Source organism: Pleuronectes platessa, chromosome 13 (assembly GCF_947347685.1).
Source record: "Pleuronectes platessa chromosome 13, fPlePla1.1, whole genome shotgun sequence".
NCBI classification, from domain to species: domain Eukaryota; kingdom Metazoa; phylum Chordata; class Actinopteri; order Pleuronectiformes; family Pleuronectidae; genus Pleuronectes; species Pleuronectes platessa.
This window is the reverse complement of record NC_070638.1, coordinates 8,320,882-8,347,324: the sequence shown is the minus strand read 5'-3', so window position 1 is coordinate 8,347,324 and position 26,443 is coordinate 8,320,882. Positions and strand designations below refer to the sequence as shown.

General features: G+C 42.6%; 1 protein-coding gene across 1 annotated transcript; it reads left to right on the top strand.

Moving 5' to 3' along the window:
- The first annotated feature begins 6,129 nt into the window (after positions 1 to 6,129).
- wnt9a (wingless-type MMTV integration site family, member 9A) lies at positions 6,130 to 26,134 on the top strand. The gene is made up of 4 exons (XM_053438539.1): positions 6,130 to 6,287; positions 18,269 to 18,528; positions 18,617 to 18,879; positions 21,631 to 26,134. Exons 1-4 carry the CDS (start codon positions 6,196 to 6,198, stop codon positions 22,192 to 22,194), a joined length of 1,179 nt encoding a protein of 392 aa, XP_053294514.1. The 5' UTR covers positions 6,130 to 6,195; the 3' UTR covers positions 22,195 to 26,134.
- Positions 26,135 to 26,443: the final 309 nt, after the last annotated feature.

The following is a 26,443-nucleotide window of genomic DNA, read 5'->3' as shown; positions in this document are numbered from 1 at the left end:
TTGCAATCAGCGTTTGATGATAGTTATATGAATCATGAAGAGAGAAAGATCACATTTTGGAAATAATTGGAAGCAGTGCTTGAATAAAGTTCAGATTTAACTTTGTTGTCGAATGATATTCCTACTATGAGGCTCATTTAATACAAAGATAATCTGTACATAATAATTGATATACATTATGAGATCATTTGAATTAAAAGAGCGGTGGGTGTGAGTCATTATATAAATGCAAAAATTAACATGCAGATAGACAATAGTAAAGGACCAAGTAAAGATCCCTGTGGTACTCCAAACGTAGGATGGATACTGAAAGGTTTATAGTTCCTTCTAGCCACACAAATGTGCTCTAAATCAGTATCCACTACAGCTACAGTAATATCTGAAAGGAGTTAAAGAGAAAATAATGATAACTAATATCTTCTTGCATGGGAAACTTATAGATACGCACAAATATCTAAAATCCTGTGCATTCTGTAAAGTCTTATTTTCTCTGCAACTGAGGTCTTAAACCATCTGTGGCGGGACTCTATGGTCACAAGGTTTTTCCTTGGAGGGACTCAGATAGTCGTGTTCGTTCTGAGGTCACGCAGTTTACCAGCTGGGTGAAGCCAGAAAACAAGAAGAAGCAATGCAGCATTAATCAGAGGAACAGCCCTGCATGTCATATCAGGGAGCTGTGTTTTTTATCAACCGCTGAGACAGAGAGAAAGTCTCCATTTCTCCACCTTCCTCCGGCCTTCTCTTCTTCTCTGGACTCTTCCTCACAATGACATGTTCCTCTAGGTCATCCCAGGTCGCGATTGGCTGAGAGGGAGGCTGAACGGACCACAGCTGCTCAGCTGGACTCTGTCTTGTTTCGTTAATGCTAAGCAAAGCAGATCATACCATTCCATCATCACCACCTGTTGGTCAAGACCGTGACCCATTCTATATACAGTACATCTACCATATCTTCTGTCTGCGTAAAGCAACCTGTACTTTCCTGGCCCTGACTCCTCTGCATGTCACTACTTTCACTGTTGAGACGGCGTTGTCATTGCAGATGCTTACTCCAACGAAATGAAGCCAACCTGGATGAACTGCCATGTTTGTTCAAGGGAAAATAGAAAATTGCGATTCTGTAAACACCATTCACGCTGGGTGTTTCACAGGTTGCTGGGAGACTAAAGACTGCATTGTGTCATGAGGCTGTGGAAATAAAAGACCTCTGGTAGTAGTCTGTGGAATGAAATCAATGTCATATGTTGATATAATTTTTTGCAAGACATGAAATGTAATGAATGCATGAATGAGCAAAGCTATTGGCTGCCAATGGGATGAAAACGTTGCTGAAATAAACTTAAATAAAACAAATTACCTTGGGAAACATGATTTCTCCAATGCCTAGTTTAAGGTTTGACCTTTTTCAAGACTTTTTTGAGAATTTCGCTCCAGCAAACATTTCACCTTGCATTGAGGGTATTACGTGTTTCCTCCCATAGTTATACAGCAGCAGCTTAGATGTGCCTCCTTAAACACTCAAGAACAGACAAGCCACCACATGCTCACATGCAATTTGGCTCAAGTATGTCATAACACTTCACTAGAAAATGTGCTCGGACTATAGGTTACATGCCACAAATAAAGCACTGGGATTAAGTTCCTCTGTATTTTTGATAGCAAGGTGCTTCTACTTTAAACTGCAACTACTGTTTTGGTTTCTGCACACGAGGTGAATGAAGGAGACGCGTTTAGGCAAGAGCTCTTTGTATTGCATCTTAATTTGTTTACTTTCTTGTTGGGATTTCATTTTTATTTGCACCTTGCCCTCCTTCTTTAATCTCCTTTAATCTCCGTCGACTTTTTGTCTCCCTTTTAAAGACATGGTAAAACCAGGTGAAGGAGGCTGACAGTGGTTGTATTGAGATTTTTAAAAGACAACAGCTACCTCTCCTGCCCCTGAGGACAGACTTTTCCTGAGCAGTCCTGAGAAACGCTGCACATGTTGCACCCCGACGCCTGAAACAGCAGAGTGGCGCAGACGCACCGTCAGCCTCCAAACCTAAGCCACAAATTATGTCTGGTACATGGAAAAGATCATGTGGCCCTGCAGCAGAGTAGGGGTGATGAGAACGTGGAGTTTGGTGGTAACTGGGTTGGGATTGGATGGATATGATTTACATTCCTCTCCAGGGATATGATATCGAGACAAGGTCAGACCAAGGCTAATACATAAGACTCCAAAAAGATGGAATGATGAATCTAAACTTTGCTCTTTACTAAAAATGTATAAATTACAACCCAATTCTTTTTGCTTAACATTCATTGAGATAAAATCTGTCTCGTTTTAAATTAATCACACATCTTTGTGGATTGCTTATTCACTGAAACGTTTTAAAATGCATTTTAGGACATTGCTCATTTTAAGGAAAATACCTTCAACTCCATCAACGTCCTACAGCACATTCCACCTCATTTAAATAGTCAGTGCACAGACTAACCTCAATGCCCAGAGGAACCTCATTGTAATTGCGAAGAAATGTAACACTGCAGGCTAACGCTCTAATCTGAACTGGGTATTCCAGTCACACATGGAGCAGAAGCAAGTTGACTTTCCTTAAGGGTGACCTTCTCATGGATACCTGATATGTCTGTGTTCAGGGCGATCTGTCATATTTACATCCAAAATGCTTTATTTTTCACTTGCATTTGCATGGTAGAGAATCTGAGAGGCACAAAAAGGTAGCTGAAGGTAAGGTATCTCCAACAGCAGGGAAAGAAGCACTCCTGACAGCCTAAAGAGATTAGTGTCCATTACCAAACAAATTTCTACTACCACCTACAACACTCATGACAGCCCTCACTCCAACCCTCACAGGAGTAAAAAACACGCTTTTGTTCCCATTCCCTCGACACCAGAATGAACAAGCTTTGTTTTCTCAGTTGCCGGGTCTGAGGAGAGGGGGCGAGAGGGTTTCAAGAAGGGTGTGGGAATCAATTATCCCACTCAAGAGACATGCAGGACCAGTGGGTATTGCATGGGATTAGCGTCCATTCTTGTCATGTACTGACAAACCCTCCCGCTGATCTCCTTAAAACCAGGTGTTATTAAGAAGCAAGGCCCTTACTGGGGGCCGATAAGCTTTTGAATAACTGCCCTTTGGGAATGACTGACAAGCTTATAATGTTGAAAAAGCACATTCCTGGGCTTTCATGTGCTCACCTGTGTTCATGCTAAAATGATATCAGGCACCAAAAGGGAAATCATGCAAAGAGCAAATGTGTAAGACTTGCAAACTCAGCTGTGACTGGTTTGCCTAATCCTCTACGCAAATATGTATCTATGATTCCGCCTGGAAACAGTTGAGAAGCATTTTGTTTACATATGAAATTTAAAAGGAAGAGTTTGACATTTTTGGGAAATTCACTAAATTGCCTTCTGGCAGAGAGTTCGAAGAAAGGACCGGGTCTATATAACTATGTCGAATATGAAGCTACAGCCAGAAGCATTTGAGCTAAGCTTAACATAAACACTAGAAACACAGGGAGAACGGCCAAGTAGTTATGTTCGAAGATAACGGAAAAACACCAGCAGCTCTACAGATAAATAAATAGCTTGTTTGTTTAATCCATAGAAATTATTTGATAGATTTAACAAACAATGTAAAAAGTATTAATTAGTGAGTTTTAGGACTATAAACAGGTGGATCTTCTGACAATCTGACAGCTCCAGTCAAGATGTTTACCCCTTAGAATTGATATAAATATGGATGACGTGTCTCTCTTTACTTTGGTCCATGTCCCATCTGCTAACATGGAGGAGACAGGATTCATGACCCATTCTGCAGCCAGCCACCAGGGGGTGACCAATACGATTTGGCTTTACTTTTGGGGAACGCTCATGTTGCCCATCTTTTAGAGTCTATTGTTTACCCCTGTCTCCAGTCTTAGTGCTAAGCTAAGCTTATTGGCCACTGGCTATAGCCTTATATTTTCCGCTTAAGCTACAAGCCATTCATCCACTTTCAAGGAACTGGCTGGGGAGATGTTTATGGGAACGATCATCAGAGATCCCTTTTCATGTGAAACACGCCACTGTAATCATCACGCCTGCACACTTTAATCTCCTATTGTGTGTTGCTGTATTGTTTACACACAGTAAGTAGAAACTTGGCTGCGTGTGAAGCCACTTGGCCCGTCTGGAGCTGTTTGTGATCTGCGGCAAACGGCCTGGATATTGTTTGAGATCGGGAATGAATAGACCTCATCCTGAATCCTGGCACGGGAGCACTCTCCAGGTACAGCTGAGAAAACCTGGACTCTTCCCAGCTTCAGATAGCTCTCCCTCCGCATGTGCCAGAAATCTAGGTGTGTACGGACACAAAAGATGTCACGTACGAGCGTGGCCACTGAGTTTACACAGGAGTTGAGTCGGGTTGTCCCCGACTAAAGACATTCTGAGCTGGGAAACAGTTTGTCGGTATTCATTACAAACAGGAGATCAACTTTTGTCAACAAATCCATGACTGAAATCTGTAAATATCACTGTCAAGCAATGCTATTCTAACATCTGCTGAGTCTTAAAATAATGAATAAAAAGGGAAAAATCTTAGAATTAGCCAGAGTTGAATCCAACAAGTGTGTAATTTATGATTGTTTGTATTTTACAAACATTCATCTTGATAAAACAAATAAGTCAATACTTTTTTCAGGTGGCACGTTGGAAAAGATTTTCTTTGACAATACCTGAACTTTTTAGTAAACTCAAAATCTTACGCAATGGATATGCGTAGGATGAGTAAATATTTTTTCAAGAGCAGACCTGTCAAAAGGGTTCAGATTTCTCTGCCAGTTTGCCAATTGATTTATGTTGCTCAATATGATATTTTGCAAAGTGATTAAAGGTTTTTGTCTTCAGTTCTCATTCGTGTGGAATCGCCTCAAGTTATATTGGCGGACTAATTTTCTTTCTTCCATGTGAACTGCAGCTGAACTCATCTCAGCGCATGTGGTTTGGAAGAACTCTCGCAGGAGGCAAGACCAGACTGATATTTCACTTAACAGACAATCTCTGACCAGAATCTTCGACACTGCAGCTTGTGATGTATTGTTGACAGATGAAGTCAACACAGGCGCAGGTTGAACTTTATATATTTCCATTTGTTGCACAAGTGGTGGAAGAATTATCCAGATACTTTATCTAAGTGAAAGTGGAGATATAAAATAACATATATTCAAAATCTTACTTACTGTGGGAGCAACATTTTTTTTTCTACATGTGGTATTAAAAGTACTGGCCATGCAGAAAAAAGGCCCACGAGTACTTTATGTCATTGGCCTATTATTACTGATGCAATCCGCATATTTTACTTTTGCAGATTGAGTTTAGTTCATTCTAAAACAATGCATCATATTCTATTAATTCATCAAAGTTTTTCTATGTAGTAAATTTACTTGGAATGTAGAAGAAATACAGTGTTTCTTGGACTTACATGGAAATCCATTTTACCAACTTTATTATTAAGATATAATATATTAAGTACAGGACTGTTAAAAGTTAAGTTTCAAAATAAAGTTTTCACCTTAGAAAAAAAAACAAGCATCCAGTTGTTCGGAAGCTTTGAGCGAATCAAGAATCAATTTATTTTTTCCTACTAAACTTTCCTCAAATGCAAAACCTCACCTTTAGAAGATGTGCAGAGTTATTAACCTGCAATACATGTAGCATATACACACAAAAAGTTTGAGCCAATTATTGAAACTTAGCTACATTCCTATAGGGCAAACCATGTAGACTGGTGTTGCTGCATCAGGCTACTTGTCCAATCAATCAAGCCGAATGAATGAAAGCTGGATTCTCTTGAAATAAACTCAGTCACACAGTGAAAGGCCTCACATTGACCTCAGTCTGGTGTAGTGCCCGAAAACATCCACATGCCAATCATAAATCACAGATGATTTATATTTATCTGAAAGTGAATTGTGAATCAGTTCAGCTCTCCACCCCCTCCCCTCTCTCTCTCTCTCTCTCTCTCTCTCTCTCTCTCTCTCTCTCTCTCTCTCTCTCTCTCTCTCTCACTCTCCCTCTCTCTCTCTCTGTGCTGATGGGAGGAGCAGTGCAGCGCCTCTCTCTATAAGAAGTGTTGAACATTGAGCACAGGATTTTACACAGCTACTCAGGAGAAACGAAATGATCTGCCCTGGAGCCGCAGCAAAATGCTGGATGGACACCTACTCCTGGGATGGTTATCATTCACAGTTATAGTGCATCTTCTCCACTTGCCTGGACCAGCCGCAGCATATTTCGGGTAAGGACTGACATTAAGACACAGATGATTGCATGTGATTGGTTGATTGGTTCTTGAATTACAAAGCCGGTAACAACTTTTTCCCTTTTAACTCTTTAAACGTTCCAAATTGTGAACTACAACTACTTTCTTGAAAGACAAACAACGGGCGTTTATTAAAGGCACGTTTTAACCTCTCTAGTCTCTGCGGGTCAGTGCGATGTCACTTGGCGGCGGTTTCGCAGCGTGCAGCGGCCTCACAGCTGGTCGCTGCAGCAGGTTGTCTGCACATGACTTGGCCTCACGAAAGCTGCTGACTGTTCCTTTTTCTGTGAAAGGCAGTGCCAGAAAGTATCTATAACTGTAGCCTATTGACACAACATATATTAAAGGTAGATGGTTCCAGTTCTTTCCCCTTGACAATTGAGCCGGCGTGCACCGTGGAACAGCCCTGGCACGTTTGACTGGCAGGTAGCGGGTCGTCCGATTATTGTGCTCAGAGTAAAATCATATCCTTAAGTCGACTCTGAAAACAGCCGTGCAGAAAAAGGTGAGTGTATTTGCCCCAGACTCCACAGCTGGTAACAATAAAGCGATCTGACTGAACTGAACTGGTGGTGGCCGAAACGTCTGCTCAGCTTGCACAGAAAATTCCCCCATCCAGCATAAACATATCATACAACTCCGGCGGGGGTTTTTCTGCTGCCTCCATCAAGTTTAAAAAACACTTTGGAACACGTGTCGGGGAATTAATCTTAAGGTTTTTTTTCTTCAACTTTTCATGAATCATGTCATATAACATAATAGTGTTTAATTTAGAAGTAGCACCGGGGTGTAGATTTCTAAAAGTTATTCCCAGGAAACGCCTTGGATTCTAGGTGTAGCCCACTATGACCTCCTCCTCTTCAGAGTGGCACTGAACTCCAGTCTGTCTGCCCACATGAGGTGCTCCCGTCAGTTTTCCTTTCTGTCTGAGAACAGTCTCGGCACAGGGAGGCCAAGGTCACTCAGATGAGGTCAGATGTGAAAACAGCCAATGTTTTAACAGCCAATTCACAGGGGGGGGGGGGGGGGGGGGGGGATGTACATTTAAAACTGTCAGAGTGGTATCTTGTACTTAACAGAAGCAGCTTCTTTCCCCAGTGCATCGGTGTTGATGGGTGTTGTTAGTGAAGCGCAAGGAGACAAATGGCTGTATGCGGAGTGATGACACTCGAGGACTTTCCAGCGGAGTCAGATTTATAGGTATGGGTGTTGTGCAGGATCCAGGAGTGTTAGCTGATCTGGGAACCTGTTGTGAACCTGTAAGAGAGCACTGTCCCCTGAGGGCCCCCTTACACCGGTGTGTCAGACCTGCCCACCTGTTGACAAGGGTCTAACTTTCTTCAGGTTATTTTTTTTTTTAAAAGGGCGGTCAAAACACACAAGGACTCCAGACATCAAACTGTGTGAATAAACCAGATCATTCGTAGCTACACCCAGTTTCTCACATCTCTGGGTAAATGTTGTTCTCTTGGGTGTTGCACCAAAGGGTTGGCACTCATCTTTGGAAACTGGGTGATGCAAACATGCTGTGTGGCACCTGTAATAGCTCTGCATGCTGGAAACATCACAGCCCTCCACAGCGAAACGTCATCATCTGTAATGCTTGTGCATATATGAAGTTCTTTCTCCGTCCCTGACTCTGTCTTTGGTTTCAATGAAACTCCAAAGTTGCGTTAGAGGAACAAATGTGCCCCCCCCCCGACCCCAACAATCCTCAATCTCTGTTTCTGTCTCCCTCCCTGCTGCAGTGTCAACCTTGGCAGGCAGTGTGTATTACACTTGTTGTGCCAAATTGGCGCTCACACTGGCCTTAATGGTCCTAATGGTGATGCATATTTACTTATTCAGTTAGCACTTGTTGTCACTTCCCGCTGTCAGTCTGGTCTCTATCTGTGGCCTGTGCAGCGCAGGGACGACATGTGGAATAACGATACTCCCGACTTGCTGTTCCGCAGAGAGGAGAATATGAATGAGTGTCAGTGAATGATTTGCAGTTGAGGAGCCCGGAGCGTTTACTGAAAGAGCCTGCACAGGTGACACAGATACAAAATGTGACTGCCCTGAGGCCAACTTCCCAGAAACTCGACACCGGTGACTCTCCGCCACAGTCCCGCTCGGCTTTGACTGCGGCGCATACGAACACAAACCTGTTCAAATAAATATTCCATGAGCACAAGGCATCCTAGGGCCTCCTGGGTACTGATTTACTCAAAATAGAGGGTCAATGTTGCATACCCAATTTCCAAAGTGCGGTGGAGCGTAAGTGTAACATAAACACAATCTCTCCTGCCCATAGTCTGCGCAGGCCGAGGGTGGGGTGGGATTCCTGGCGTAGTCGAGCACTCGCTTAAATTGTCATCCTTTGCCACAAGAATGTGAGCGCTCATTTTCTCTCCCTCAGCCTGTTGTGGCAGGTGCTGGTTCTGCAAAATCCGTTATCATTAGAGTTTAAACGGGAGATGTTCGTCCGGCTTTCTCTACCTGACTTCAGGGCTGAGCCGGAGCACCTCGAGGAGATCTGGGGGAAAAGCTGGAAGGAGGAAGGAAATGATTTGTTTGCTCAGTTGACCCCATCACAGCTGAGAGTGCAGTCTGACAACTCTTGTTGAAAATTTTGGTTTCGGTAAAAGGGCATGTCATTCTGTGGTCTAGTAAACTGAGATGAATGTTTGTCCTAACACTGAGTCAAGAGTTTTTTTTATTTCGTTCATTTGCGACATATACAGGAAGGTTGCCCACAGACACGCAACTAGAATTGACCAATCACTGAGGCACCACAGCGTCCGGAGGAAGCTCATTTTGAGGTTATTTTTTTTATGACAAATATCCTGAAACACTGTGTGATCAGTCTGATCCCGAGGAGCTGCTGTCCTTTCAGATGCTTCTCTTGTTTCCAGCGCTCCATTAAGTGAGGCAGCGCGCCAAAAACAACAGGATAACAAATGGGATGTGTGTAAATTTACTGATGGGGGCTGATTCCTCTTTTCAGTACGCAGCTGTAAAAGGATTTTATCACCGTGCTGAATTAGTTCCTGGTGTGTCTCAAACAGCGGAGTGTTTTAAAGTTTTTTAAAGCAGCCTCGTTTCTTCAGCGCAGCCCTGAAATGTTACAAGTTGTTTTTTTAAGCGGCTCTGTGTAAACATGTCCTTTGGTTCCCTCCTCTCCCTCTCCCCCCCCCCCCCCCCCCCGTCTTCTGGTTTGCCTGCCTCATGTGCGTGCCGGCATCCCTACAGTGGTTTGTGGGGAGCTGCTGGGTGATTACCACTCATTAGGAGCAGCAGAGTTAGCGCGGACTCAGGCCGGCGTTGCCTGGCAGACAGTGGTGGCGGGCGTCTCATTACCAGGCCTTAAGGACTGATTAGCCCTGACGTGCAGCAGGGCGGGGAGCGCCATTGATAGAGGGATTTCCCAACTTCATAGGATATCCTGTGGCCCCAGCCACACCTCATAGGGTATCATTTTACCAAGAGCCCAGAAGATAGGATTCTCTCAGCAGTGGTGCTGCGACCTCGCAGCGTGGTGAGATCATGCAAACCTGCAGGCTCAGACAACAGACCTATGAAAAGACGCAGACTTGTTTTCTTTATATTTCTGTTTGATATATCCGGATTTTGAGCTAAGCCGAGCTTTGCTTTGAGTGCTCTGCTCACTGACATCTGTCTGCAGAGGCCTGCTGTTCCCATGGATGCCACCGGGTGGTGCAGTGTCTTCTGGGTGAGCGGGATGATCCTCCATCAGCACTTTTCAACCTTCATGTGTAACAGAAGGAGAGTGGGAAATGAAATGTGAAAACATCAAATCCAAAGGCAGCCAAGTATGCTTATTTGTGGTGAACCCACCTGACATGTTCAAAGTGTGTTCGCTTACAGAGCAAAAATTCACCTCTGTGCACAGAGCAGTATAAAACACTGAGTGATGCATAGTGTTACGGTTTATTTTACACATGAAATCATCAGAAAGGTTTGTTATGAAGTTTAGATTCCCTGTAGAGGGTTGTTGTGGAATCATATTGTATAATAAAATGATTTCACTGAATAATTATGAAGAATAAAGTTTTTTTTTAAATATGTTTGGCCTGCTCACATCACAACACAGTACTTGTAGTTCTGGTCCCATCAGTTTGCCGACATTATAGATTATTTTAAAGGACAACAGACACTCAGTCCCTCCAGTCAGCTGTGAACATGGTCGGTGGATAGTGAGAGATATGGGAGGGAAACTCCCATTAAAGGAAACTGGTGTTGGCCAAACTGCACGCATGATGATCTTTGCAGATGGAGCTGGAGACATGGGTAATTTGCAAAAACAGGAAAACGAATATAGACTCACGATACTTTCAGCGGTCGGACATCGATGAGATGATGCTCGTTAGCCAGACCGCCATGTCCTGTGTTTTCCATTCTTGACCACAGCCGAGTTCTCTCTGCCTGGTTATGTTGGGACAGGAGAGACATGGTACTTGACATTTCCACATGTCGAGAAACTCAAGGAGATGTTTGCAATTGAATAAGTTCAATTTTGCAGCAGCCAACATTAAATATAGGTCTTGAGTCCCATGCACCTGTTTGCAGAGATGTTTGATTTTAAAAAAGACTGAGTGAAAGTTTCACCATGATTGCACCTATAATTCACTTAATCTTACATAAAGATGATGTAATGGGAGCCTCGACTGACACACACTTATATAAGAAGGCAACCGCTGTATGGTTATCAGGTAAAGGATTGTTTGATATGTGCTGATATAAATAGAACATAGGGCAGAAAGAATACATGGGGTAATATAGAAATTATGAATCTCAAACATCTCAGAAATATAAAAGGTATCTACCTATTATCTATTACTAATTCACAGATAACCATCAACCAAATCCAGTATCAGTCACGCTCTAGGTTTGCCCTTAAAGGCCCAATTATCCATAAGCCCCGAGCAATAGTTTGTGATTGAACAGATTCAGACTGACATGGATGTGTCTGGACATGAAGTTCTCTGCTGCAATCAGCCCTGGAGGAGTTTGAGTGCCGTGTCAAAAATTAACCATTTGCACGACATTAGTTACTGCTGCTGTTGGGTTGTCAAGAATCTAAATTCTTTCACTCTAGGCGTTAAATGAGCAGCGTGTATGTGCATAGAAAGTCATGCTACTGTGAAATATGATGGAAATTACTGTCACGGCTTAAAAACAGTAAGTTTTGCATGTGCATGTGAGTTCTGTAGGTAATTTCAGGAATAAATCGAATAAACGCAGCCAATTGCAGCTACTGAGGCATGAGCGCTTCAAAAACAGCCACTGTTTTGTTTTGAAATTTGTGGTTTGACTCCGTGTGCTGGGTTTATTTCGAGAAGGTCCCCCCCCCCCCCCCCCCCCCCCCCAAGTGCTGCAGGACAAACCTGGCCTTTCCAGTCTCTGAACACATGCAAATAAATATCCGCTGTTTAGAATTGCACAAAGTTTACAGCTCACCCCCCAAACAGCCGTAGTCTGGGTCTTGTGTCAACATGTGCTGAATCGGTGAGAGTGGAGTACAGTATGTGTGCCTGAACGTGTTTGGTGCGTCGGTGCGCTGGTACAGGGCTGCTCTGTGCCATGGTGTAGGCTAGAACAGGGGAGTCATGCGGCCACCGCTGCGCGCCCAATCTGTGCCAGTCACAAAGTGACTATAACTGAGCTGCTGACCTTAGAAGCCTTGAGTTCTCACATAGCAGTTAAACCTCTTACCTTGCACCACACTCACTTTCCCAAACCCGGGTCCCGTAGTCCCTGCTGCTCAGCTACCAGCGCTCGCTTTCATGGCTATGGATTAAAAAATTAGGTTGAACAGTAACTTTCTCGCCTGCTATTGATGTGAGTCGAAAAAGCAAGAGCTTTCTCTGTTGAGTGAGAAAACACAGATTTATAAGAAACTGTGTCCATTGCATCATATCGTTCTCAAGAGAGGACATGTCCAGGAACTTGACCCCATCAGTCAATTAGTGGGAGTAGTCTGACGCAGGCTCCGTGGGTTGTAAGTGACCAGAAGGGACGGCAGATGACACATCTCTGGGTCATATCCTGTTAAGTCATACACGATAGCGGACTTCCCCCCTTCACAGTGCTTCTAAACATTGCTTGACATTCCCACTGTGCAGAAAGGCTCATTAGTCAACTTATAATGACTTAATAATCCCCGGGCCCGTACCACTTTGTTTTCAAAGTCGTTTTGTCATGTTACTGTACTGTGTCAGTCACAGCTTGTAGGAGAAGTCACAACACCCAGTGCTTTCAACCAGTCACTAATCTTATCTTAGCCTCATACATAATCGTTTACTCTTTGCCCTATTTCTGGATTTAATGAGTTGAAGAATGAACAGTGTCACTATGGAGAAAACGTCTGATTTCTGAGCAGGGTGGTTTTTTCCGTGTTCCCCTGGATAAACTTCTCGGAGGTGTATAGCCTGGAGGCCTTTAGTACCAGAGAGCCGCTGGACACTGATTCATGGTTTCTTCAAATATTAAAGCTGCGGAGAACATTGTCAGCCATAGTCAGAGTGGGCCAGAGGGAGAACACCACACAGACTCGCATTCCTACAACCTCTGGCATGGCCTGGGCCGTGGTACACCAGATGGGACCATGGCAGGGTGGTCTGAAGTTCATCCAACATTTCTTAGAAAAACAAAAGACGCGTCCCCCCCCCCTCCCCAAAAACGAGCATTTTAAGTGCTGTGAAAGCAGGATGAAAAAAATTGAAGGAGAGAACAGGAGAGTTTGATTTCCTACAAAAACTCCACGTTTGACTTAATGCATAACACTTGGATGTTTTCCTCTAAACCTTCAGGTGAGCACAGTAGTTTGTCTTTTGTCAGTCGAACTGTTCCCGGACACATGCTCATGTCCGTCTCTGTCTCGTGTAGGTTACATTCACAGAGCGGAGGTTTTGTCTAGAGGAGCCTTTGTTTTGAGCCAACAGCTGGGTGGAATGATTGGCATTCATTTAGAGTAATTGACCAGTGGGAATAGGGGCTGTTCGGAGAAGAAGAGGAGGAGGGGGAAAAGAAGGAGAGCGGAGGAGGAGGAGGAGGAGGAGGAGGGGTGGTGGTTGCGATCTAGGAGACACCAGACCACACAACCTGCAAGTTCAGGCTCATGGAGAAACTGTGGCTTTTGTTGCTCCTTCTGCTCGGGCGCGTTCAGCCACGACTGACTCTCGTAGGTGTTGACTTAAGGTTGTAAGTGCTCATATGCACATGCATGCACCCTCACATAGACACACACACGCACATGCACACATGTGCATACGGCAACTGCACACACAGACCGAGCCAGCACCTGTTAAGTCTGGTGGGGTGGAAATGATAAACAGACACTGTCTGAAAAACATGAAAACATTTGCTGCTTTGCTGTGTTCATGACTTTCTGCCTGTTTGAAAACGAATGAGTCCAAGAGGTAAGGTCGGCTTTGGTAACAGATTGTAGTATTATAGCATAAAATGATATTTTAACGGCTGGAACATCAAAAAGAGATTTTGCCTTGGAAATGTCAAATTATTGATTTTGATATCATATTGGACTTTTTGCTTCCTTTTTGAAAATCAAAATCACCAACGTGTTATCCATTATCATTTTTTCAGGGTCAGGTCACATTAACAGTTTTCTAGAGTCTAAGTTGACAGTTTCAGTTTCCCAAAAAAAAAAAACTACAGCTAACCTGCAGACAAAACTATTATACAAGAAGATGTAAAACACCAGCACAAGCACTAATTTCGTTGTTGGTAATGTTTAGTGTTTGGAGAACTTATAAATATATGACTGTGAGTGTATAAATATCACAATAAGAACAACATCTAGGCCAAGAAAGTTAAAGCAAGAGCAATCATGTGTTTATTCAACTGTTATTTCCCTTCTTTAACTCTTTGCACACAAATCGGTGGAGCACAATGAGATTCAGCAGCTAAGTGTAACTTCCAGGACAGTAATGTAAAGCCAGAGAAGGACCGATGACGGCCAAGTTAAGTGCTAGTCAATGATTCTCTTGAGAGATTGACTCCATGGCCCCGCTATGTGAAATGAGGCATTTTCACTCAACCTGCCGCATTGGAAAATGTATATAAAGTAAATATCCCAGGCGACGGGAGGCGCTGACAGGTCGAGAGAAAGGACTAAACAAACGTCGGCGTTACTAAGTGAAGGACAGTGGAGGAGGCGCAGCGTGCGAGTGGGTTAGTGATATCTGCGAGAGCATGTGTGTGGAGGCAAGTGTGTGAATGGAAAGGAAAGCTGAGCAAACATCAGCCAGAATCCCACCTCACGTAGGATAATAAGGAGTTTTTATATGTTGGTGCTCGGGTCCACGTGTAACTGGGGTTGCTGTGCCGACACCTCAAACACAAACACCCACAGAAAATGGTCCATGATATGAAAACACAAAGTTACATGGTATTACTTTCTGATTCTGCATGGGTGAGATACTGCGGAGGCGCCTGTGCACACGTGGTTATTTTATAGTTTCTATAATTTCTTAATGCCTTATAGATCAGTTAGGAGTTGCCAGGTTGAGGAAATCCCATTGGATTGTGTTTATTCTTTGTATACATCAAGGTGTTGTATTGAAATAATGGAGGAGTCAATGGATAGACAATTCATCAAAGTGGCAAGCACAATGTTTTTCTGATTAATAACTTATAACTGATCCAACAAATCCTTTAGTCACAGATTATATTTCCTTGTAAAATGTTTTTCCTTGTTAGAAAGTTGGGCTGCGCATTTTTAAATCATTGCGCTTCACTGCTTTGTCAGAAATGACATTTGGCCATTCTTTCCATTTAACCACATAAAAGCGTTTATGGTCGAACACGATAATAATAACTTCCACTTGACCAAAGATTTAAAGTTCAGATTTGCGATGATTTTTCCGATTCAACCACTGCTGTGTTTTTCAGTTCTGTTTTCCTCTAAGTGAAGTTGAATGAGTTCATTGTTCTGCAAACAGCACAGTGATATTCTTTTGTTTTTTTCGTGGATCACCATGTTGGAATGTGTGACCCTCTGATGTGACAACAGGGCTCCCAGTCGTACATCCACCGAAAATAGCATCTTTAATCGTCTGCAGATTTGAATTAAAGAGGCAGGATTTACATCCAAACCTGCACTTAGTGGAGAGAAGAGAATAAATACCATCACACTGTGTATCTGTGATAGTTAGTGACCGGCTCTGCCACAACAGTGGAAACATAAACAAGAACAAATAGTGTCTCCTCAGAAGGCGTGAAGAAGTGTTTCTCCGCTCTCAAATCTCTCCCCCTCCACACTTGGCCCTCAGGCTTTCTGTGCAACCAGCCAGAAATATGCCTTTGTGCAAAAAAAAAAGAAGCTGCATAGACAGTAGCAGAGAGATCAGTGTCGTGTCATCTTTGGCCTCGCTCCAGCTGCGCTCAGACCAGCTTTTTGTCTCCGACAGGCAGACGTCACACAGTCGGTTGAGGCCTGTCACTCGAACCTGCCTTTGTTTTGGCAGGCATGTGGGCTTTTAGCAGATTTGACGCTGATACGTGCTACTAACCATGTCTGACTGAGGCCTGTGTGCGTCATGTTGGTGGTGTCGAGGGGAAACACATATTAGACTAATATTTGTAGATCTACAGATGTCCACATTAGTGAACCGTTTCCTGGTTCGGTGCGGATTTGAAAAGTACCTTGAATTTTCCTGGGAGTCTGTTGTTTCAAATGGATTTTAGGCGGGTTCTCCACGTGGCGCCATCATTCATTCCCCGGTTGCTTGCTTACCAGAGAAATGTTGTGGAACGACTGTCAGTCACATGTAACCTACTGGGTCAGCTGGAATTGTTTGCTTTGGCACTTTGCACACGTTTCCCTGGCGTTGTTAGCGCAGCGGTTTTTAACAAAGCATGAAACAATTAAATGGAAAATTATTCAGAGAGGGACATTTTGCATTGTGTGTGCGTTTCTCTCTCCACCTCAAACCATACATTTTATTTTCTTTAAGTGTTTTGGGAGAACAATCTCCATCAAGGCACGGCTTGCCAGGTTTCCATTCGGAAATTCAGAGCTGTCAGACGATTTAAAGAAAGGCCGACACGCTTTGTAAAGAGGAAACCATTTGACCCAATCCGAAAGCAAATCCTGACGCCTCCTCTTTGATTCGAGCGCTCAGATTCTCGACCGGGCGGCGAGCGCGCTGCAAAGACAATATCGCGTCGCATATGTGAACTATTAAGTCCATCGGTATGAAACTGAAGACTCAAAGGGAAACATTTCAGTCAGTTATTGGACTTATTAAAACAAATCTCTTGTTGGAGAACTCCCGCGACCTTCTGCGAGCGGCTGAAGTGAACGTGAGTGGTGACAGAATCTCCTGCGAAAAGCAGCCATGAAGTAATGTACTGTAAGTCAAGTAGATCACCGATCAACACTTCTGCTGCATTTACTAAACTGGGGTGGGAGTTCAGCAGCTGCTCCACACCTTTACATAAATACCATCGAGTCCCTTTTTTTACACCCTCGACTGTTTGAACGCACGAGCCAGGTTTGCTGTCACAGTTGTGTTTTTTATTTAGTTGGCTATATAAACACTTCTCACACTCATGAAGGGATGGACCGCAGTCCCATGTTAATTAATTTTGTATATTATAATAACAGGACTTTTTGTATTCATTTCAAATAGTTAACATAAGACATATGCAAACTCAAAATGTTTCTTAGGTCTTTTCATGTTCTGTAATAGTTAAACATTCTCAACAAAGGTGGGAGCTTTGATCCAGGTTTTAACCTTTGTTTTACAAGGAGGAAAAATCACTACAACCCAGGACAGATGTAAAAGGTCAACATGCTACGTTTCATCCATGTGGCATTAAGCCAGGAGTCAATCCGTGCACCAAAGTGTCCTTTGAATGTCCAGAGTCTGTCTGCAGAGACGCGTTGGCCCGAGGACTTTTGTGACTTCTGTAAATCCATTTATTCTTCAGTTTCACTTTAAGGGTGTAAAGGAGGCCAGAAATTACACATAATGAACAACTACAGTGCCAATCCTGTCAGTTGGTGAGACCAAAATGGTCACAGGCTGACAGTCGTGTCCCCTGTGTGTGTTTATGAAAGTCATGCTCTGTTTTCCCCATCACAACCTCAGAACACTGGTCGTCTATTTTGCCAGCAAAGTGGCAGTTCCCGCTTTGTGTGTTATATGTGCTTCCCTTAAATAAACTGAGGAAAGGAGCGCACGTCTACCACATGTTCTCTATACCATGTTTAGAAGTGAAGCTTCTGCTTGTTATATTTCAAATGGATTCCAGCTTTAAGACCCTGAATACTGGACTTTTGTTATGGGGATTCTATAATGAGCGTGTAAATCCCACAGTGTGATCCATGTTTAAATCTACACAACTGAGTGACATCCCCCCCCACGGGATATGATGTAAATATTAGACCAAGTATCCGCTGGCTTCTGTTTCACATGCATGTGGTGTGACTGTCACGGTCGCTCCATGCCATTGTTTGAAATATGCCCCCCTACCAGCAGAATGAAGTATCAGTCATAATATACAAAATCATAATCTCCACAACAGTGTGGGCAGTGAGCCGCTGGTTCTGAGACTTGATCGAGAGACAAAACAGTGTCTGTAATGTCATGGAAAGAAAGAACTCTTCCACCTCTGCTGAGAATTTGCTCTATACACAGACACACCTGTGCTGGTGGTTGATCTCAATCTCAAATGTTGAATTCCCCTGAACATTAACCACTGAACAGCTGAATTCATTGGAACATTAACCAAACTTTTTAGCATTATATTCCCCAGCTGTGCCTCCCGAGCTGTTTATGTAGTATATCTTTGCAACGCTTTGTAAGTTGTTTATCCAGGAAGCTCAGCATCCGGAACTTTATTAGATACTTTATCAAGATGGATCCACTCCCTCCCTGTGGGCTGTTTGAACTGACCGGCCTCTGTCTGTGTTCTCTTTCCTCCAGGTTGACAGGTAATGAACCGTTGTCTATCCTGCCACTGAACTCTCTCCCAGAGGAAAGCATGGGCAGGGCCCACTACAAGCTGTGCGACCGGCTCAAACTGGAAAAGAAGCAGCGCAGGATGTGCAGACGAGACCCGGGCGTGGCGGAGACCCTGAGAGAGGCCATCACCATGAGCGCCCTAGAATGCCAGTATCAATTTCGCTTTGAGAGGTGGAACTGCACCTTAGAGGGGCGCCACCGCGCCAATATACTAAAGAGAGGTATGGGCAGATGAAAATGTCATTTCAGAGTTAAGGCATCGATGTCACTCCAAACGTAAAGCTCATACTGCTCTCTATGCTTCTGTAGGATTTAAAGAGACAGGCTTCCTGTATGCCATCTCCTCAGCGGGTCTAACCCATGCGATGGCCAAAGCTTGCAGCGCAGGACGCATGGAGCGCTGCACGTGTGATGAGGCCCCAGACTTGGAAAATCGCAAGGCATGGCAGTGGGGAGGCTGCGGAGACAACCTCAAATACGCCAACAAGTTTGTCAAGGACTTCCTTGGCAAACGCTCCAATAAGGACCTACGCGCACGGGTGGACATGCATAACACAAATGTGGGCATGAAGGTAAGGTTGATTTTATTTAATACTTAGCCAAGGCATTTTAAGACAAACACATGGCAAGTGATTTAACTGAAACTAACCACAGCCTCTTCTTTAACTTTATAGCTCTAGATTCCTAACTGTGGTTTTAAAAAGATAAAGAGGCGGAAGAGGACAGAATAGACAAAAAGGCAAACAAACCTTCTCGGATGTTTGGTGTTTTTTACGGGAAAGCAGGTGGTGTGGAGCTGGAAGGGGGAGTGGAATTTGGCACCATCCACTGATTGGATGCATTAGGGAGACGGAAGGTATTTTCTTTTGTTACAGTGCACAGATACGGGGTTTTGGCTTTGTGGCCCCTGTGTTGTTGGCAATGGTGTGTGCTACCTTCCTAGTATTCAATCACAAACAGAGAAAGTGAAAGACTGCTGATGACAACAGAGTACTGTGTTGCTAAAGAGATTTCTGTTGGGATTTGAGAGAAGCTAAAACTGAAGGGAATATTGGACTTGACTCATGGGAACCGATGGCTCAATCTATACCAGGGACAGAAAGTCTGAATATCTCTTGATTCTATCCATTGATGCTTCATTTGTCTTTTGTGAGTGCACCAACTTACGGACGTGCCATAGAAATTGTTGGTTTACCGCCCATTTCTATAAATGCTCCATTCACCCCTTCATTGATTATCATAGCTCGTCTGTAGCTTTGACTGCATAAGCATTTCTTCTTTTAAACTATAACTTAATTCAAGTGGGGCAGAAAAATATTATCAGTGATGTTTGACATGAGTTACATCCTAGAGAAAGAAAAATGATTACTCAATAATCACAACCGTCACCTTATTCGGCCTTTGAGTAATAGTTTTCACAAGTGAAACCAACCATGCACGACCGAGTCTAAGTAGGACACACTAATAAAGAAACCAATTCAAACAGGGCTAGAGTTCACTTAGAGTCACAGACAATATTTGAACAGAAATGTCGTTCACATGAATCGGCTGCACTGTGGGAAAACTGCGATAATACGATACTGTCTGCACACCGTGCAACTATGTGGACAAACAGCAGCATGAAGTGCCAATTCATTGTGAGCCTTGTCCCGGATATAAAGTGCTACCATATCTGTGATTCTGCTTTTGTACTGCTGGACTTCAAACATCACGGTGCTGTTAAAGGTCCGCTGTCCAAGACAAAACACTGTCCAAGTAGAGAGACCGCAGAAGAATTGAATATGCCCACAGCAGAAGGATTCTGATAGAATTACACAATTGGCATTTCAGGAGAGTGAAACTCCTGAAGAAATACTATTCAGGTCTGAATCATCGTCATTAAAGCTGTGGAAAAAAGAAACAGATTAAAGGTAATTGCTGGTGTAAATTTGACAAAATGTAAAAGTGTTCATTTGTCAATATTTGGTTTTGTCTCTCTGATTAGATAGGCCCCTACTCTAGCCTGTGCTCTGGCACAATTCAGCCATTGTTTGTGGTGAGCAAATATGGTTTTTTTCATCTTGCAAGTAAAATAAAAAGGAGGGACTGGTCTTTATCCGTCAAGCCAAAACAAACGCAAGTTCTGGAAGCTTTTACTTTTACTCGGCTTTTCTCAGAGTGTAGCCATTTTCATGTTGGCTTTCAGAGTGAATTATAGCAGAGGCACACTTCCCAAATGTTAGGAGACACAAAACTCTCCCTAAAGAGCAATGCAGGCTCTTCCTTTGCGACTTGGCTCTCCAAAATCCAATCTATCTGGAGACTTCTATTTCTGATATAAGACATTTTTAGGGTTAGGGCTAATTTTTGTGGTGATTTACACATGACGTGAGGTGTACCACATTCATTCAGGATGATTTCCCACATGGAGGACAAAACTGGAATGTGCTAGGCTCTGCATCCCCAATATTTTAAAAGCTGACCTACCCAATTTTCTTAACCTGCTGGAGTGATGAATATGCACAGGGTAAGAAAAGAACTGTCGGTGCTATCCAAGTCCCTTCAAAGACAATATGTTATAGAGATTGATTTTTTTGAACGCCCTCTGCTTTTCACATTGTGGTTTCTGCTTTAGTGAAACTTAAGCGGTCAAGACGCTTAAAAAAATCGTGTAGTGGTCTTTTACGATGATAATCTTCATGTTTTGTTTGCAATTATATATGATTTTCAATAAGAGAAGACTTTCTTTGCTATTATTTTCTCTTTCAGAATGTTGGCATGACTTATTCTCTGTCATTATGTAAATGGGTTGATCAATTTACCCTAACCTTAACTACTAATCCCTAACCCTGGGTTTAGAAAACAAATGAACAGTCAAAGCACAAGAACAGTGCCCAGCACATGGCTGCCTGAATGTTTCGCCTATATGTGGTTGCTTTCAAGCTATTTCCTCCCCTCACTTATCATAATAACAGTAATTGAGTTTAATCAAAACGACATCCATGGTTCATCATAACACAATCATTCCTCCCTCTTGCTATTATTCACTGACTTTTATATATGAAGCCTCAGACAAAGTGTTGTATTGTTCTCTTTTAGTTCAAAAGCAATAAGCACTAGGGCCTCAGATTCTCCACTTTTATTATGATATTAAAAACAACATTATATCTATTTTCTTCCTCAACTAGTGCTTTATACCCCTTATAAGCTACTTATGAGCATATTTGGGTAATTTGGCTCTTTGAACAGCTGCTTACTAAACAAAAGCTCATTAAACTATAGCTTTCATTATATACCTTCAGTGATTCTTAGCGTTTAATGTCATTGCTTTGCCTCTTAACCAGGTAATCAAGGCTGGAGTGGAGACCACCTGCAAATGCCACGGCGTCTCTGGCTCCTGCACCGTCCAGACCTGCTGGCGACAGCTCCAGCCCTTCCACGAGATCGGCAAGCAGCTGAAGCAGCGCTACGAGACGTCTGTCAAAGTTGGCAGCTCCACCAACGAGGCCACAGGGGAGGGAGAGATCTCCACAGGACGGAGCCAGCAGCAGCAACAGCAGCAACAACAGCAGCAACAACAGCAGCAGCAGCAGCAGCAGCAGCAGCCGCAGCAGCAGCCGCAGCAGCCACTGCCCCTGCCTGGCCTAAACGATCAGATCCCTCGCACTATGGACCTGCTCCACATCGAGGACTCGCCCAGTTTCTGTAGACCCAGCAAGTACTCGTCGGGTACAGCAGCCCGCAAGTGCTACAAGGATAAGAACTGCGAAGCAATCTGCTGCGGGCGAGGCCACAACACCCAAAGTAGGGAGGTGACCAGGCCCTGCCAGTGCCAGGTGCGCTGGTGCTGCTACGTCGAATGCAAGCAGTGCACACAGAGAGAAGAAGTGTATACCTGCAAAGGGTAAACCAGTAGCCTGTCAGTCCCAGTGGAGCAAGTCAAAGATGGTCACATTGAAGAGGAGTGGTTGTTTTGTTCTCAAACAAGGTTTTGCTTCCACTGTCAGAACAGTGTCCGAACAAACCAATAGGAGCGAGCCGATGGAGAAGCAATAAGCACTTTGAGGGATTTCGGTGGGTGGGGGTTCAGAGGTCCTGTGTCCCCTGTGTCTGGGGTTTGCAAAATTAAAAACCTCCTCAGACAACTGGGTCAACATCTCAAGCTTTTTGTCATGGTGTTGCCTCGAAGAGATATAGCTTTTATTTTCCTAATACAAAAAATCCATTGCAATTTCACTCGAGAAAACAGACGGAAAACACAAAGTAGCAATCCAGTTCAAGGACAGTAACACCAACAGACTGATTCCTGGGGCCCAGCCCCAAGAAGAAGGGTGTGTATGTGTGTCTGTGTGTTCGTCATTTTTACATTTGTGTGTATGTGAGAATGTGATAGATAACAAATGGGGTGGGGGGTTGGAATGACGACTTTTATGGCAATGAAAACCATATTCAGAGACTGCGAAAAGAAGACAGGGTGTAAGATGTACTCTACACGCACATATCTACACTAACACATATTTTGTGTTTGCATATGTATGTACATAAATTCAGTTTTATTGTAATTATATTATACAAGCCACTTATCTAACTATGTTAAAACAAACCACTAACCACACAAATGTATGTTGTTTGTGTGCTTTCACTCGTTTTTATTTTCTTGATTCATGTTGACAAGGCCCTTTGGAAAGCAGCCCACCTCTGTTTTCTTGCTGTGGATAATTTATAGATCCTTTGGGACTACTCCTTCACAGGAAGAATAAGAAAAATCTATTTTTTGTAAGATAATATGAAGTTGTTAGTAAATTCATAAAAGAAAAAACTAAACCAGCAAGTTTAGGCTAATCTCGGCCTTGAGCAAACCAGTGTCCAGGGAATTACTTAAACCACTATGACTATTTGGATAAAATAGAGAGAAATAGTGCAAATATGAACAATTTCTAAGTTGGAGATGACAATGGCCTTCTTATTATAGCCAACACCATTGCAGCAGGTGATCACTTGACCAGCGAGCGGTCCATGTGTGACTTAGATCAAAAGTTGTGGAGCTCTGCAGAGCTTAAATCTACTTAAAAGGACTTTTTTTGAATACTTTGAAGTTGTAAAGAAAACTGTGGAAAACTGGAGGAATGTAGCCCCCCTCCAATTTCACATCCTTCTTTCTTCTTTAGCTGCCACAGATTGATTGAGCCATATTCAACATGTAGATGTGTCGTATGTACAGCAGGACCTGCCAGTCCAAACAGTATGGGGCAACTGCAGAATTGCTCAACACAATACATGTTGTGCAACTAGAGACATTTCAAAGTTGATATGTTGCCAAACAAACGTGTGTCTTTCTTACTCTGTTAGATGATTGATACCACTTTCATGTCTGCTTGGTGAATATAAAGCTATAGGTAGCAGCCAGTTAGCTTAGTTTACAATTAAGGAACATAAATAAACAACTCGTATACATGAAAAAAGATTTGGCTGTTTCAAACAATATAATTCTCACCGCCCACATACTTCCATGCGTCCTATACATTGGCATGGTTATTTAGCAATACATCCACTAGAGGGCAATGCAGAGTCGAGTTTATCACAACAACAACAAGCATGTCGCAGGTGGAGGAGGTTGTGATAATATACATTTATACTGTTCTTCCCGCTGCATACGCCATAGTTTCGTACAAACTTGCAAAGTCCCTCCAAAAAAAGTTCTGCCAGTGTGAAAATGTCTTTCTGTGTAATGCTCATCTTGTTTAAACTATTGGCTGCAGAAGGCTTTGTCTGTACTCATATATGAATCTACCATTGACCATAACTGAGCCTTATAAGGCAATGTCCTATAAAACCACAACGTATTACTTACGTTTAGTTTATTTACAATTTAAACAAATGTGTGAGCTCTACAAGATGTTTCCCGCCATTTCCACTCTTTATGCTAGGCTAAGCTAACTGGCTGCTAGCTGTATTTTCATAATAACCTGACGAATGCAATCGTGGCACTTCTTTTTCATACAAATCTTAGGAACAAAGGAAATAGGATTATTTCCCCCAAAGTTTCCAAGAATTATAAAGACATTACCATCAAGTCGAAGGTTTAATTTTACCAGAAAGGCCTCTGCACTCACAAATGCTGACAATGTTTCATTATTTTCTCAGAAAATTATGTTATATGCTATAAGATATACGACCTTAGATGCCTTGTTTTCAATGGGTGTGAATTAACTACTGAGTGAGGGACCCAGCTTTGTATTATAGCGCCATTCACGCACTGAAGCCCTTTTAAAGTATTTAAAGGTCTGTATTTATAGATACAGTGCAGTGCAGACGTTTTTTGAAATTGTAAATAAAAAGTTTTTTTTCTCCTGTGGTATAGAGACAAAAGTGAGGCACATGTTCATCTCTCACAAGCAATTAAAACAGAAATTGAGAAACTTTAGAGCAAGGCTCTGTGACAAGAAGTTTACAGATTGTACAGCGCTCTAGCATCATGCCAAACATCCTTAAAAATGGCTAAACAGCTGGATTATTATTGTTATTGTTTAAAGAAGATTATCACGATATCTGAAATCAAACCATCATCCCCTACGGCAAAATAACGCTTCAGGAAACAAGCCTCGCTTGGCTTATTTGTCCTGAAGAGGTGAATTCCAAGCATTTTGATATGAGGAGGCATGCCAAATAAAGACTGGTCAAAACATATACATAGAACTTTGCACGCTACATGGAAACCATAATAGCTATGCTGAGGCTCGAAGCATAAATGCCTGCTTCCCACAGCTTCTGGTGTGTGCACTCTCCACACACACACTAACACACACACAAACACACACACACACACACACACACACACACACACACACACACACACACACACACACACACACACACACACACACACACACACACACACTCCACTCCTCACTCTACTATTGAATGGATTCAAAACAGGCATGACAGGAATACCAATTGCACACTGAGTGCATTTTTTGTTTGTTTATAGATTGTACATAGGACAAAAATCTCTCCTGGGGAGCATGATGCAGCAGCCAGTTGGTTTTAAGTCGTCACAGTCGTCCATATTCTCAAATCCAAAACTCTGCACTGTTTAGTCGTCAGTGGATCATGTACAAAATTCTATTTTGTAGAAAAAAAAAAAGATAAATTATTTTTAAATATATTATGAGCATGTGTTTAGTGTAAATAACGTCAAAGTCTAAATTGATTTTATATCCTGTATTTTTTACTGTGTTTTCCTTTTGGGTGTTTGTTCTTTTTGGGGTGGAGGCTTCAAGAAGCAGTGTAACTTTGAACATATTTCCTGTCATATCTCAACGTTTGCTGTTATCTAAGCACTAACAAATCCTGACAAATTCACAATCAACTCCCCTCAAGTTTTCTTTCATTCACACAATCATGAGACATTACTGTAAGTATTCAAACTAATTCAACACTCATCAACAATATTATATTTTGTGAGAAGACTGGCTCTGTAATGTTGGCCATGTCGTATAGCATCACCTGATCATGTTGATGATCAAATCAGTGTGGACTGGTTTATACTCACCTTTGGATCACTTTACGTGTACATGTACCTTTTGTTAGGATTTGTGCTGTGCTGGTAAAGGAAAGATACAAACACATGTATCACCCTTTGTGGTGATACTACACCAACAAAGCTTTGTCCATGTTCACTTATTCATGTCTTATGGGAACCCTAAATTATTTTTCCTCTACCTCATGTGTATAGCTTGTAGGTATAAACAGATCACAAATGACTGGTAAGAATGTATTTAAGTTATTTAACATCTTTGTATAACAAAGGCGAAAAATCTCTGAAATAATAAATGAATTTTTAAATTATATGATGTGTGGTTTCATTCTTCAGGGGCCAAATGGTCTTTCGTTAGCATATAACGTATTTAACGAGACTTGTGTATTGCTTGAACAATTATTGAGTTATTATAGTTGAAAGTCAGTCAATTGAATAAACGTTCACTGTGTTCTGCTTCTAGGTTTCTTGACAAGGTGATCACTAGAGGGTTTTAAATATATGTAGGAATATAAAACGATTATTCAAAACCTAATCAGCCAATGCATACTTTAAGATCATGCATATTTCCTTAAAAATGAACACTTTGAATAAAGTGGGTGTAACTCAGTAGTTGGGGT

Coding starts and splice junctions, on each gene's coding strand:
- wnt9a (XM_053438539.1), top strand. CDS start 6,196: ATGCTGGATGGACACCTACTCCTGGGATGGTTATCATTCACAGTTATA. Junction 6,288..18,268: donor CCAGCCGCAGCATATTTCGG/GTAAGGACTGAC, acceptor TCTTTCCTCCAG/GTTGACAGGTAATGAACCGT. Junction 18,880..21,630: donor ACACAAATGTGGGCATGAAG/GTAAGGTTGATT, acceptor CCTCTTAACCAG/GTAATCAAGGCTGGAGTGGA.